This window comes from Nelusetta ayraudi, unplaced genomic scaffold (assembly GCF_046127955.1).
Source record: "Nelusetta ayraudi isolate G7.1 ecotype Tasmania unplaced genomic scaffold, CSIRO-AGI_Nayr_v1 ptg000026l, whole genome shotgun sequence".
Taxonomy (NCBI): Eukaryota; Metazoa; Chordata; class Actinopteri; order Tetraodontiformes; family Monacanthidae; genus Nelusetta; species Nelusetta ayraudi.
In genome coordinates this window covers 7,399,419-7,413,815 of record NW_027466076.1, presented here as the reverse complement: position 1 = coordinate 7,413,815, position 14,397 = coordinate 7,399,419, and the positions used below count along the sequence as shown (strand labels likewise).

The window sequence follows — 14,397 nt, the reverse complement described above, 5'->3', positions numbered from 1 at the left end:
CACGCACACGCACACACACACACAGTATCTATTCTGCCTGCAGAGCGACGGCTGCAGAGTGTGAGCTGAGGCTTCACGCGCTCCAGTCTGTTGCAGCTAGCTCCTGCACCTTGGTTGTGAGGATTTTCTGTTGAATTAAAGAGGGGAACACACACACACACACACACACACACAGGTGCAAGCAAAAGGAAAAAAAAAATGCAATTGCACAGCCCCCCCCCCTGTGCACCACAGACCTCACAGATAAAAATTCAAGACTTGTTGAGAAAGTGACACCAGTTTGCACACAATTCTATGGCCAGCCCCTGTTTTCATCCACTTTGAATGAACACCTGCCATCTCTCCTCCAGCCACTCACTCTTTCACCAGAAGAACGCACTGCTGTCCCGGCTAAAAAATAAATAAATAAATAAAAAAAAAACGCTGCCCGCCTCCCACCGCCGAGGCTCTCCAGGTCCCGATGCGGGAGCCTGGCGAGCCCCGCCGGTGCACGGCAGCAAAGTGACGACGCGGCACCGACCGCACACACGCACATGCACGCACGCACGCACAGGGAGGCGGCTGCATCTGTGCTTGCCTACCTGTAGCCCTCGCCTCCTCAGAATGCTGGACTCGTCCATGGTGCAGAGCCCCGGCTTCTCATCGCTCTCACTGGCCGTGTGAAGTCACGCCGCGCCGCCTGGCTCCAGCTCCCTCTCTCTCTCTCTGTCTCTCTCTCTCTCTCTCCCTCCCTGCCTCCCTCTCTCTCTCCCTCTCCTCCCTCCCTCAGGATAAATCTGATCTTAGCAGCTGCTAAACACTTCCATCACAACTTATCTGATTGGAGGGAGGGCAGTCAGCTGACGACGCCTCTCGCTTCCCTCCTCGCGGAACTTCAGTGGTGGGGGGGGGGGGGGGGGGGGGGGAGAGACGAAGCAGCAGAGAGAGGGGAGGAGGAGGAGGAAGAGGAGGAGGGGGAGAGGCAGGGCTAATTCGGTGCGGAGACGTTGGCAGGCTGAGGGGCTTTTTGTCGTTCCTCCTCCAAGCAGGCGGGCTGGTTGGGGCACCCCAGGTGACCGACCGTGAGAGGGGGAGGATACCCCCCCCCACCCCCCCCACCACCACCACCACCACCCACAACTCTGCCGCGACCACGCGACAATGAATCGAGCATCCTGTCCGCAGCGGGGAGGTACGGCGGCGCGGCGGAATCGAGCGGGAAGAAAAAAAAAGAAAAAAAAAGACGAGGGGCAATGTAAATGTTTCTGCTGGAGACCCTCCAGAGCCGCCATGAGGGGCGTCTCACCCTGCTGCAGTGAGACCGCCGCCGCCGCGAGTCGATCACCTGCTTCCATGTTTAACAGCCACTTTGGAAATCATAATTAAAAAAAAAAAAAGCCTATAAGTGCTTTTAAACATTAAATGTCATTCCAGCATTCCTGATTGATGTGCAGTATGAAGAGCTCGACAGTAACACAATAGAGTTATGTTGCTGTATTGCAATAGAATAGAATAGAATAGAATAGAACGCCTTTATTAATCCCACATTGGGGAAATTTGCATAATTGCACCGACAAGAACGATTACATTCATTAAAAACAAAATCAAGAAATAAAATAAAAATATTTATCATAAGTCAAAACGGAAAAGCAAGATGATACGTGTTAGGAACAGTTGGGTTATTTACCGTCATCTACATATTGCTGACATATGAATAAGTGTTTTATTGCACCTGTATGAAATGTAAAGGTGGTTAAGAAGATGAAGTTACTCAGTGCGGTTGCGCAGCCTGATGGCTGCAGTGTGTATTGAAATTTATTGAAATTTGGAGAGGAAAAAAAATGTTGTTCACGCATTCGTAGAGGACAGAACGTGCATTCCAGGGCGCCGACTTTGTGCCAACAGGTTTTACTTGTTGGTTTATGAAAAAACAGCGAGTCGCCGTCGACGACCACATCATCGACGTCTTGCGCTAAAGAGCTCGTCTCTGCTACCACCAGCTCCTCTTCAAACTCTGTGTTCCCACAGCCGGGGCGGGGGGTTGGGGGGTGGAGAGAGAGAGAGAGAAGGGGGGGGGGGGGGAGGACAGGTTCCCTCTCTCCCAACAATTAGCATTTGGAAAATAAGTTGCTCCTGACTCCGTGCTGCCAATTCTAGCCTGCATTCTGCTCCAGTCGGTGTTGTTCTACCACCACCACCACCACCACCACCTCTCTCACTCATTTCCATTCACTAAGCTACTGCTCTGTGAATATTAAGTGGGCCCCTTCCATTCTCCTCCATCTCCAGCCAAGCTCAAACCATTTCCTCCTCCAGGAAGAATACGGACGGGAATGACGGCGGCCTGGACGGAGGTTGGAAAACACCGTAATACAGGTGGCCACGGACAGCGTCAACTTTGACCCCCGGGCGACCCCTTCCCCCAAGCACAGCCAAGAGGCTGATTAAGTCTTGCCGAGGCTGCTGCTGACATTCATTTGAGCGTGAGCGCCGATAAGAGAACAGGCGGCTCAGGTCTGCTCTCCGCCAATCAGGGCTTCTTTTTTTTTTTTCTTCTTCTTTTTTTTGAATAAAGCTCTCAAGACCTCGGAAGACGACAATTACAGAAGTCTTTTTTTTTCCCCTCCTTCCTCCCCAAAAGCTCAAACAATGCTGCTGAAATTACCTGAGGGAATTAACGACTCCCGGAGTTTAGCGGAGCGAGGCTCCAGCCGCCCGGTGACGACTCTGGCGTTGGGCTGAGAGCGAAGATGAGAGGCCACAGAGGAAGACTAATTTGTCACCGTCTGCACAGGAAGTCCCGGCTGCTCTTGTTGTACAAAGCTGATTTAACAAGGAACATCGGCTGCCGCGCCGGCGAAACAGACGCAATTAATTTCACCGCCGCTCGCCGTCGAATTCGACCGCACGCTCATGCAAAGTGCACTTCCGCTGGAAGCCGCAGCCACATGCAATATGTTGGGATTTCAGTACTTTCGGGAGCTTGCATGTACAACATCTGTACGTCTTGCAGATGCAAGAAGATGCAGAGAAGAAGAATCACACGTTAGTTACCAAACATCTGGGAGATATTGGTACCTAAAGAACAATAAAGGGACAATTAAAAAGGGAAGGCTATGAGGAATTTTAATATTATGATATAAGGTTTATCCACATTTTAAAACCTCCAGTAAAGGTCATTTTTGCACTGTGTCAAAACCGCAAAGGATTCTGGGATCCGTTCCCTTTAATCTGCAACATCTGCGAAGCCCCAGAGGAAGATAAAAAAAAAATAATAATAATAAAAAACGAACAAGCCAGGCTAATGCTAGCAGGATTAGCATCACCGCTGCAGAAGCCGCCCGTTTATTAAAACTGGACGACCTCTCGCACTCAGCGAGGAGCAAAGAACAGCACCCAGGTCTCAGTGGATCTCAGGAGGACAACGTTGTTTTTGTCTTTTTCTCACCGCCAACCGGCTTTGGCAAGAGTCGACTTCAGCACCGTGCTGGCACGCAACAGGGCAAAGACGCAGTGATGCTAATGATGCAAGCTGCACCAAAAATGAAGCCTTCAAGTAGAGAGTTCAGGCTTAGCTGAAAAATTTTTAAAATAAGAATTGTGATTCTTCCACCCAAATATTAACGTGCTCAAGTGGAAATATTTGGTTTCCAAAGCAAACATTTCATCTAGCACTTGGCCAGGCTTGCGGAGAGCAAATCTCACGTTTGCCACCTCATGCATCTCACACTTCCATTGACCTTTTTTCATTACAGTTTCACAACATATAGTGTGACTGATGTTTTTTGGGTTTTTTTCTTCTTCCTCAATGTTGCAGATGGCCATCTTTCACTTGGTAAAAGACGCCCCGAGGAAGCCTGCTTTGTGCCACCTCTCAGGGTGTTTAAAGAGCGCGGCTTTGTGCCAGTGGCCTCAGAGCCGAGCCACAGAACGGCCTCTGGGAGAAGTCCAGGGGCCGTCCGTGACTCATGTGCTCCTGGCAGGTGGGCAGCCGAGGTTGCTTCGGCTCTGCTTTTTGGAGAACAGAAAGAAAAAAGGGGAAGGGCGGAAGGGGGCGGAAGGGGGTGGGGGTGGGGGGGCAAGCACTGAGAGCATGCAGAGAGCGCTGATTGAGTCACCTACAGCCTTTGCCATTTCCGGGGCTTATCAGGCCAGGGAGCAAACGGCAATGTTGGCCGAGCAAAGGGAACAAAGAGTCAATTCCCATCACGTGGGAATTGACTGTAGAATTTCATCCTTCCAAAGGCAGCGGCAGAGTCGAGCGGAATATCCAGCCAGGAAAAGAAGAACATCTGCAGAGGTGTTTCCGCAGTGTATTATGGCGGGTCTTTAATCTTTAACCTTGACAAGCAACCACAAGATAGAAACCACGCACAACTAAAAAAAAAAAATGTTTTTTTTTTGTTGTTTTTTTCTCACTGTTTTTGGAGAAATGGGAAAATCCACAGAGATGAAAGATGAACCTTCTTATAAGCAGGCGTTTCTGCTAACTATAAATGAACCCATTTGATGACTTTTATTAACAGCACAAAACTAATTCCCCGTAAAAATCCTCCTCCCGAGGTTCAAAAACTTTCCCGCAACTTAAAATCTATACAGTCGGATTTTATTCATATGCACTCATGTATACACTTATCCAGGTATATTCACTTGTCATGCCGCCTCACTTGCAACACAAGAGGAAGTGCCAGAGGAATACCAACATTCGGAGTGTCACGCAAACACTGCTGGCTCGCTGCCGCAATTAGCCATGATGGAAAACAAAAAGAAAATAACGCAGACAGCAGATCAATGAGACGAGTTCATCTGGCTTCATTTCCACTTTGCTTTTCTTAGTTACAGCATTTTAAATCAAAGCGACTCAGCTGTGAAAAACATTGGTAACAGACCTACTCAGCCGTGACAGTAAAATGTGTTGCATTTCATCATGAATTTAACTGATTTTTTTTTTCTCCCCAACTGGGAACAGATTTTTTTTTAAACAGAAAAACTGCGGTTTTCTTCCATCGCTAAACCGACCACCGACAATGATATCGGCAGAGGACATCTCTGAGTACAATTACCGGCGAGAATGAGGGTCCTCGGAGGCACAACATCAGGATTATGACAGTCTTATCTCCATATCGCACCAGAGGTGAAGTATTGATTTTCTGCCAAAGAGCATCACGGTCAAGAGCGATGCGCCACGCTTGTCAAAGAACCATGCACACCCAGGGGCATGACGGGAGAGCGCAGGGGGGGGGGGGGCGAACGGGCAAAAAAAACAAAACAAAAAAGGTAATAACAGGAGCCCTTGTAAGGCTCAGGGGGGAGAAACAGAAGTGAGAGTCCCACACCTACAATTGAGGCAGATTTACTGATCTCAACTGATGTCCCACCCAGGGAATACAAGTTCAACCAAATTACAGAAGTGCATTACTGCCTACAAAAAAAAAAAAAACAGGGCTCAGTATCACAACATAAAGTGATCATTTTCATTTCATAACGTGAAACTTCCACAATGTAACATGAAAATGATCACGTGATAGTTTGACATTTTTACGTGATATTTTCACGTAAAACTATCACAAAATAACGTGATAGTTCCACGTTTTTACATGATAATTATCAAGAAATAACCTGATAGTTTCACGTTATAACGCGATACTTTCACGTTTTCACATGATAATTATCACGAAATAATTTCAGGTAGTTTCAGGTTTTAACGTGAAATTTATGACGTAAAATGGTGATAGTTTCACGATATAACGTGATACTGAGCTCTGTGGGGTTTTTCTTCTAGGTTGGCAGCAATGTGCTTCTGTCAAGTATGAAAAGTAGTTTTCTGCGGCATTCTAACACTGTGAGGGATTTCAGTCCATAGACTGAAACATTAGCAAAGTCACACTTCACACAGTTGCACCTTTGCTCTAAATTACAGAGCAAATTGCTCAGCGATGATGTCACACACTTGGTCCCGGGGAGCGATCGAGACCATCGATTTCCACTGGCGCTCCGATCTCCAATACCTCCGTCAGGCTGCACTATCTCCACACGTCTAGTAGATTGTTGGAGCTTTCTCTTTGTTTTTTTTTCAATCTACTTTCAATCGCGGGCAGAGAGCCAAAGGCAGCGCGACAAGCGGCTCCCTCCGCAAGGAGAACGCCGCCTCTCCAACTCCGCCAAGGTCAAACAATTCAGCGTCTTTTCGTTGAGCTCGTTCCGGAGTCACGACGCTACAGTGGCTGCGGACGGAGCCCCGCGGCGCTGCTGCAATCCGACAGACACAGGCGAGCTGCAGCAGCAGCGCATCAGCTATTCAAGCCTGTGTTTACGCACGACGACGTCCCAGCATCAAATTTTCGTGTGGCACCGACGCGGGGGCTCCCCTGGAGAGGTGCAAACGGTGGCGGGAATGAGAATGAGGATGAGACGGCGTTTTCGGATGCACGCCGCAGACGACAAAACGGACGCGTGGGGTGTGATTGCGCCTGTCAAACATGTGGCGCCCGCTGGGACAATTAAAGAGCCGGGGTAGACGTAAAAGAGTTTAGCTTTAAATCAAAACCAAGTAGTGTTGTCACTCATTCAAAAGTGTGACGGATTCAAACTTGTTTTGATCCTGACATTTTTATGCAGATCTGACACTAGATGAAGTCGGGAATGTCTTTACATGTAAAGAATGAATAATGTGAGAAAAACTGTGCGTAAAAACACTGACACTCTTGTCTCTATTATCCCATTATTTGAATTATTTGCCAGTGCACGGAGTGCTGCTGCAAATCTGAACTCGCGCCCCTGAACCTCTTGTAACGGTGTCAAATAAATATGTGCCTGCAGGGACGCGCTGAGAGGGCGCCGCTCCTGCTGCACAAATGCAAAGCAAAGTCAAAGATATTAAAGTCTCCTTCAGGTCACGAGGTGATAAAACTTAAATTGAATCGGCCCGCTGGCTGGAGGCTCTTATTCGCTGGAGGGTAATTATATTGCAGGAATTCCTGTTTTTATTCACTCTGCAGGGGAGAGAATAACCACAGGGATTGAGTTGAGCGTGCTCGAGGAAGTGCGACGGCGCAGAGCAGAGGAAATGCACTAGCGCCCCCAAGTGTAGACTCGGGTATTTGCCGGCGTTGACAACGAGAGGGATTCTTTAAAGATCACCCGAGACGCTCTTCGCTCGGATTAGAAATGTTTATTTTGCCTGATGATGTCATCGGGGAAATCATCAGACTTCCAGTTCAAGGGGAAATTTCCAGCCACGGCGGTCAATAAATGCTCTTTACTATATGAGCCTTTTGTCTAAGCGACGCTGAGCTCACGCTGGCCGATGACTCACGGCTTAAAAACATTGGATTAAGGTGCGCTGGGGTGCTGTGCGATTGTGTTGTCTGGTGTCTGAGCGTGATACAATCAGAGGCGGAGTATCAGCAAGTGGCATCTGGGTGAAGGTCATCGCTTCCCAATTGGCTTCACCCACCTCAGAGTTAGGAAGCAGAATCCCCTCTTCTATAGTAAATTGTGTCTGTAATTTAATTTTGAAGGGTTGGAATATATCAGGTCTGTGTGTTTATTTATACAAACGGAGGTAGTGGCAGTATTGATGATAACCTTCTTTCAATGGCTATTAATCACACAACTCAAACAATTATTATAGATACATTTGGAAGTTAAATAGTGATACATTTCGCATTCATAGAAAAATGAATAACCTCATACCAAGTGCTGCACTTATTTTGCATTTTTAGAGTCATTTTTGCTTTCAAATGCTTCTTGTCAACGCATGATGTTAATTGTTTTGCACACAAACATTCATTGCTGAGAATGTTCTGGTCAATTAACATCCCCGCCCGTATTTTGTACAGTATTGTGTTTCAGCAGTGGTATCTTAAACGGGCGGACTTAAACAAGACTCAAACTTATTTATTCAGACACTAGCTGATAAATGTAATACAGTTAATAATGTTAAGCTAAGTGCATTAAATTGCCACTTTTTGATTAAAAGGAAGAAAAACAAAAACAATCTACGGTCAGGATGAGCAACACGCGGTTTGCGGAAACTCACCAGGCTGGAGGTGAGGGAGGGGTCTGACTTGCCGAGGTTGAGCGAACACATGCGGACCAGGTTGGAGATCTCCGAGGACGGCTGCCACGCTGCTTGCGTCTGCTGCGAGTTGGTGGGCAGCAGAAGGTACTTCCCTGCACGGCCGCACAAGGAGGGAGTTCTGTTAAGCACTGTCGGCACTTCCTCTTAACGGCATCTAAACTGAGTCTTTTAAGACATTAATCTTGACTATGAGAATCATAAGTGTGTGTGTGTGTGTGTGTGTGTGTGTGTGTGGGTATAAATATTACATCCCTCAAAAAGAGAAAATGAATGTTGAATCTAATTTGCCTCTCTCTCTTCCCACTTGTATTTATTTTGGGACCCCTGGAAGCCCCATGTTGGGAAACACATGTATAAATAAGTTAACTGTATAAAGAAGTTTAAACTAATCCACCAAACAATTAAAAAAAAAAAAAAAAAAAAAAAAGCTGATTACACCATTACGTAGCAGCATTAACAGTTCTGATGAGGTGCCAAAGCAGAAACACTTTTCTTTCTTTTTTTTGCTGCGTTCCTCGCACGCACGCAGGGTCACATGACTTCATTTCTGCAGTCACCTGCAGTCGCTCTGAATGCGGTTCCACGCTCACTGCTGACCTCTGTTGGCTCTCAGCAGCGGCGCACCACTGTCAAGGTCAAACGCAGAGATAATCCGAGCTGTCGGATCTTTTTTAGCGGGAGAAAGATGAAGCCCCTGACCCCGTGCGGCCAGGCAGGACGTCAGAGGGTTAAACTGGGCCGGTGGGGGGTGTGGAAAGCCCATTAAGGGATCACTGACAAGCATTACGTAAGCACAACTCCACTAACCCAGATGGAAACAGAGGCCAAGTTAAAAGAAAAAAAAAGAGGAAAGAAACAGAGGATCAAACGCACTTTGTTCTCAACTGAGCAAAAGAGTCGCCCTTTTTTGCTTCCAGGGCTCGCAGCTAGATGGCGCTTTCTCTCCTTGATCAGAGAGGAGATTGAGCCGCGCATTAAGGCACGAGGAAAGGCAGCGTCCGATCGAGCAGATGCAGCCGCGGCACTGGGCGAATGAAAACATCATTCCTGGAAATGGTCTCATCTTTTACCCGCGCGCACGAGCGCGTTTCCATTTCCTCTTAAAGTCAACACTCGGAGGAGGTTAACCCTAACCCAGGAGAAGATTAACAACCTGAGCAGATGGATGAGGGAAGAGCTGCCCGCTGCGCTCGAGTGAATGAAGCCCGGCGAGATATTTCTTCTTCTTGCTTGACTTTGGCGAAACACACTGAACAGAGTTGTTCCACATGGGACCAAAATCCTAAACTGCAAATCATGATTGAAACATAAGATTCTAAAGGATTAGAGATTGTTAAAAAAAAAAAAAAGAAAGAAAGAAAAAAAGAAAGAAAGAAAGAAAGAAAGAAGGAAAGAAAGAAAGAAAGAAAGAAAGAGAAACAAACACAAACGTCATTGACAAAAATGTGAATGCTGAATTTCCTCCTTTTTCTTGAAAATGGAAAATAAAACACACCATGTTGTATATTTACACATGTGTGTCAGTGTAAATCGCTTTATGAGTCAAAGAACCCCTTTGTAGTTTCACTTTCATGGCTGCGGTAAATAAGGTTAACGAGACTGGCCCAACAGGATGTGAATAGAGCATTGAGCTGCTTCCTTCCTTACCGGTAGAACTTTTCCTCACTGCGCACATCACATCCCGGCAGAGGAAATTTGTCCTCGTGCACTTATCAACACTTCTACAGAGGAGGTGTCCGGGGGGGGGAGAAGCTAGATGGGACTTTCTCTCTTTTATTTTTTTAATTTGACATTCAATGGAGCTTGTCGGCAAGGCCCCGCTGGCCTGCGAACAACCTTGTGGAGAGGCTCTGTGTCAACACAACCCTCCTGGGATTGGTAATGATATAGAAGTTGCTCTGGCGCACACACACACACACACACACACACACACACACACACACACACACACACACACACACACACACACACACACACACACACACACACACACACACACACACACACAGTGGTCTTTGAGTCTGCTTGGACATGGTTGGGAAAAAATAAAGTATCTTATTGAAATATTTTTCCAAATAAACATCTTTTACCATTTTACCTGCCTTGAAAGGAGTCGACAGTTGGCGTTTGACCTTGTGTGAGTGACATTTGCCTTCTCGGTTCTTTCCCTTACTACCCTCTGGCTAAGGACAACGCATTCATCGAAAATCTGACTAAACCATCAGGGAACACTTCCGGCGTAAAGATTGCACAAGCGTGAGCCAGAGGGGAGAGTAAACTTTTAAAAGGCACAAAAGAAACCATCGGGCCGAGGTGAGTGGCGGCAGTCACAGTTGAACGTCTGTACACGCGTCCAGCCTGGAAGTGACATGCGCTCATGTGAGAGAAACACCCCTCTGCGACTCGGTCAACAATGGGACCGTTTGTTTTCTGATGAACACAAAACAAATGTCTTCACTGGAATGACTCAGACGCTGATTCCAATTCATTTTCAATTGGGTGCAGGCCCTACGTTTTTAAAAGCCACACACCAGAATGAGCGACATGTCTCTGTTGCGCACTCTGAGCAGCGCTGTTCCTCAGAGTCGGTTCTGGGCGGCAGATGGTGGGTGTTTGTCACCGTTTGCTGGTGGCGAACGCGGCTGTTGCTCGTTTCAAAGCAATGATTTACTTTGAAACGGTGCTTTTGTCGTTTTTTTTCCCTCATCACGTCGAGTTTGAAATATCAAATAAAAGCATATTTGTTGTTGTTCAAAGGAGAGCCTCAAATTCTTGAACACAATTCTAATGCTTTTCACTTGGACGTGGTGAAAAGTTGCAATAAGTTCGCTTAAATTATAATTCACTTCGCAAATATATTTACGAGGGCTGTTGAAATTAATGCGTTAACCTAAAACACAATAAATATCTGGTTAAGTTACATATAGAGCAGGGGAAAAAAATTGCACTTAATTTGAGATTAATCGCAAGTTAACTCAGGACGCTGATGCGATTAATCGCGATTAAAATTTTCAATCGACTGGAAGAGTAAATTCACAATGTAGCCAATGGTAGCTGTACATTTGGCCAGAGGCGGGCTTTGTGCTATTTCAGGATGGTTGACTTGCTAGATAACAGATGTTTTGTTCTGTCCAATTACGCACAAACACACTGTTGACAAAGATCTTTTGAAATAAGACGCTCCATTTATACGCATTGGAATTATTTTCAGTTTTGAAGATGTGAATTACTTTTGTTGTGTCGAAACAAAACACACAACGCTCACCTGTGAGACCACCCCCGAGGCTTCGCCTGCGAACATATTTTCCGTCGTCACTGAGGTGTCGCCTGAATTTGAGAGTGGGACTTAATCCATGACCCAGTTCAGGATTGCTGGACTTGCGCAGGCATGTGGACGGAGGACAGAGGATGTGGTCCAACTGGAGGAAGAGACAGAGAATTGAGTCGGTTAAGATAATGAAGCCAATAAAATGTCAACAAGGAGTATGATTAATTAATCAGATTAATGAGTCATCTGATTCATCACCAGAAGGTGGTATGCATTATCTCAAATGTGTTGCACATAATCTTTCATCTGGAAGACGTGATTTATGGAGAAACAAAGCAGCTTTAAAGGTCAAGTGTGTAATATTTAGAGATGTAACCATCAAGTGGATTACATTTTAGATTGCACGCTCACCCTCTTACCCTTCCTCTATCAAACTTGCCGGTGAACTACGGTGGCCTGCGCAAACAAATCTGGATCTTTGTTGGTTTATTTGAGGACACAAGCGTTCATTCTAAATACGAAACGTACTGTCAGTCGGGCTGGGTTTTCCACGCAGGCTACCTTAACAGTATGGCGGTGCAAGATTGCAGCCAACTGGGAACAAGACCCTTACTGCTCTATGTACATTCTCACGTAGGAAAACAAAAGTACTTTTACTGTACTGCGGGTATACACTTTTATTTTTGTATTTATGTGCAGTATATTAAACTTTTACCGATGTAAAAATCGTAAACCAGGACAAATATTACATACTGGACCTTTACGACAAGTCAGGGGCATTAATGTCCTCAGGCCCCAGAGTCAAACAATAACCAGCACATAGTTCTGCTACAACAGATGAATACGAGCAAGTTTCTTTTTGTGTTTTGCAATTTTTAAGACTTGTTCTCCAAAAAAAGCTGGAGAAAGAAGTCGCAAAAAACAAGAACAACATCAGGTCAGGTCAACTGGATGGCTGGAGGCCCGTTGCGGCCGTGCAGAAACTGGACAAAACAGGCGGTCGCGCCGGCGGTATTCTCAGGAGATAACAGCCCTGCGAGAAGTGGAGAGCTCATACAACAATGCCCGGCGGTGAGGAAGGGGGGGGTCCCTCCCTTCACGATACAAAGAGACAGAGTGGCTCAGAGCTCTCAGTGGAAGGAAGCACCCTCTGCTCCTCTGGAGGATGATTCACAACCCCAACACCCTCCTTCAACCCCCTTCGAGTTACTGATGACAACTCGGTGTTTGGAGGGTGAGATCACCTCCCAGACCGTAGCACGCGCTTATATTAAATCATCTGTTCTTTGCTAGCGCTGCCTTAAACACAAACAGACAGCAGGGGTCCCATGACAGGGACGCAGCGCGGCACCACGTGCGATGAGAAGAAGCGGCATTATCCCTCAGCTGTGTCCAAACACAGACCTCTGCTCTGTTTATGCACGGCGCCTGGCGAGCACATAATGGTGTTTCACGTGGACGTGGAAGTGTTTGAAATTGCGGTGGAACGGTTGGGGGGGGGCGGCCGCATGACCTCACCGCCGCTGTAATGACATGTCATCGCAAGCAGGAAAAAGAGACTTTTTTTTTTTCCGGACGCAACGATGAAGTTGACAGGGGGGGGTGTTTTGGGATCATTTGTTGAAGACGAGGGATTCGCGGCAAGTCAGAAGAGCCGCCGCACGTTTCTCCTGCCACCTGAGCTGTACGAAATGTCATTGCAACACGGTGGATTCATTGTGCACTGCTAACTGGTGTGGCAACGCTTGAGTGGGGACGGAGGGGAGAGAGAGTCACAGCCAATGACCATTTTGTGTTTTTCCGCACCGCAGAGGGAAATCAAATCTTTCCGCCCTTAAATCCTGCAAAAAAGCATTTGGCTAAATTGCAGAGCAAAAGAAAAGTGACAACAGTGGAATGTTGGGCCAACAGTTGTCTATACTGTGATCTCACACATTGCCATCTGCTCGTGCTGCGCAAAAAGCTCGCTGAGCTGTTGTGTCATCAGCCGCTTCCTGTCTTGAAGTTCTCTCATGAAACGCCAGCAGTTCGGTTTTAGCATCAGCTCACATCTATAAAAGCCACCAGTGACAAACGCATGTTTGTTTGTTTATAGGTTTTGCTAGAACTTTTTACAAGAAATATTTGCAAGCGATGTTAACAATTAATCGATTAACGATTAATTCGCGATTAAGAATTTAATCGATTAAATTAGTTGCATTTTATTGAACTTTTATTTTTTTACACGGGTAGTTAATGCCATAACCGTGTTGTGGCAGGAAAGAGCAATTCACCTGTCGATACAGTGATGGTCATAATATACCGAGAACAAGTTACTTTTAAACAACTTCTCTTTTTAAAGTTGAAATTCGACCTATTACAAGTCAACTTAAAGTCAGAGGATAAATCTTTAGGGTGTTATTACTGTGCTCTAATGTAAAAATGGGTCGCATTGGACCCTCAACATTATTTAAGGGTTAAATAATGTGTTCCTTAGACCGTTCTTCATTGTGAAATTTAAGTTCTTAGGAAAAATCACCGCTCACCAATTAATCATTAATTGATCAAAAAGATCAATCGTCTTAACGATTAATGAATTTATCGATAATTTGCATCCCTATTCTTTGCCTTTTGCAATTTTACCATTTCAACATCAGTTCTAAACATCTGACAAGGTAACTCAGTTCGTGCTCGATCCACACTGACTCATCACCCTGAGCTTTAATAAAGCCAGCCAGCTGTCTCTGCTCAGCCCGAACGGGGTCATGGCATGTCTTTGCCACCCAGTTGGGTCGGTGCTCCACGGTTACACCTGGCTGTGTGTAAATATTTAGCAGAGAGCCGAGCAGGAACTGGTTTGCGGTGCGCTTTCACTCGACGGTTCCCATGGGCGGCGGTTTGATCTGCCACAGTGGGCGCCACCCGACACCCACGGCCTCGCTAGGCAGCAACTAAATGTGTACTAATCGTGGCTGTGGAGCGGTTTCGCAGCACTTTTGAAATAACAGTTTCAAATCCTGTGCGGTTATTGAGGCAATTGATCTGCATAGGAGCAGGTTTGTCTTTTAATTCTATGTAACATGCGTCC

General features: G+C 46.3%; 1 protein-coding gene across 7 annotated transcripts in view; it reads right to left on the bottom strand.

Annotated features, from left to right (window-relative positions):
- The window catches only part of mast4 (microtubule associated serine/threonine kinase family member 4), a 70,594-nt gene that overhangs the window by 49,195 nt on the left and 7,002 nt on the right, over positions 1 to 14,397 (bottom strand). For all 7 annotated transcript variants that reach the window (XM_076029465.1, XM_076029470.1, XM_076029466.1 and 4 more), the window contains exons 2-3: positions 11,328 to 11,481; positions 8,021 to 8,154 (exon numbers count right to left, since the gene is read on the bottom strand). In XM_076029465.1, the coding sequence (XP_075885580.1) occupies positions 8,021 to 8,154; positions 11,328 to 11,481 (288 nt within the window). The remainder of the gene's footprint in view (positions 1 to 8,020; positions 8,155 to 11,327; positions 11,482 to 14,397) is intronic.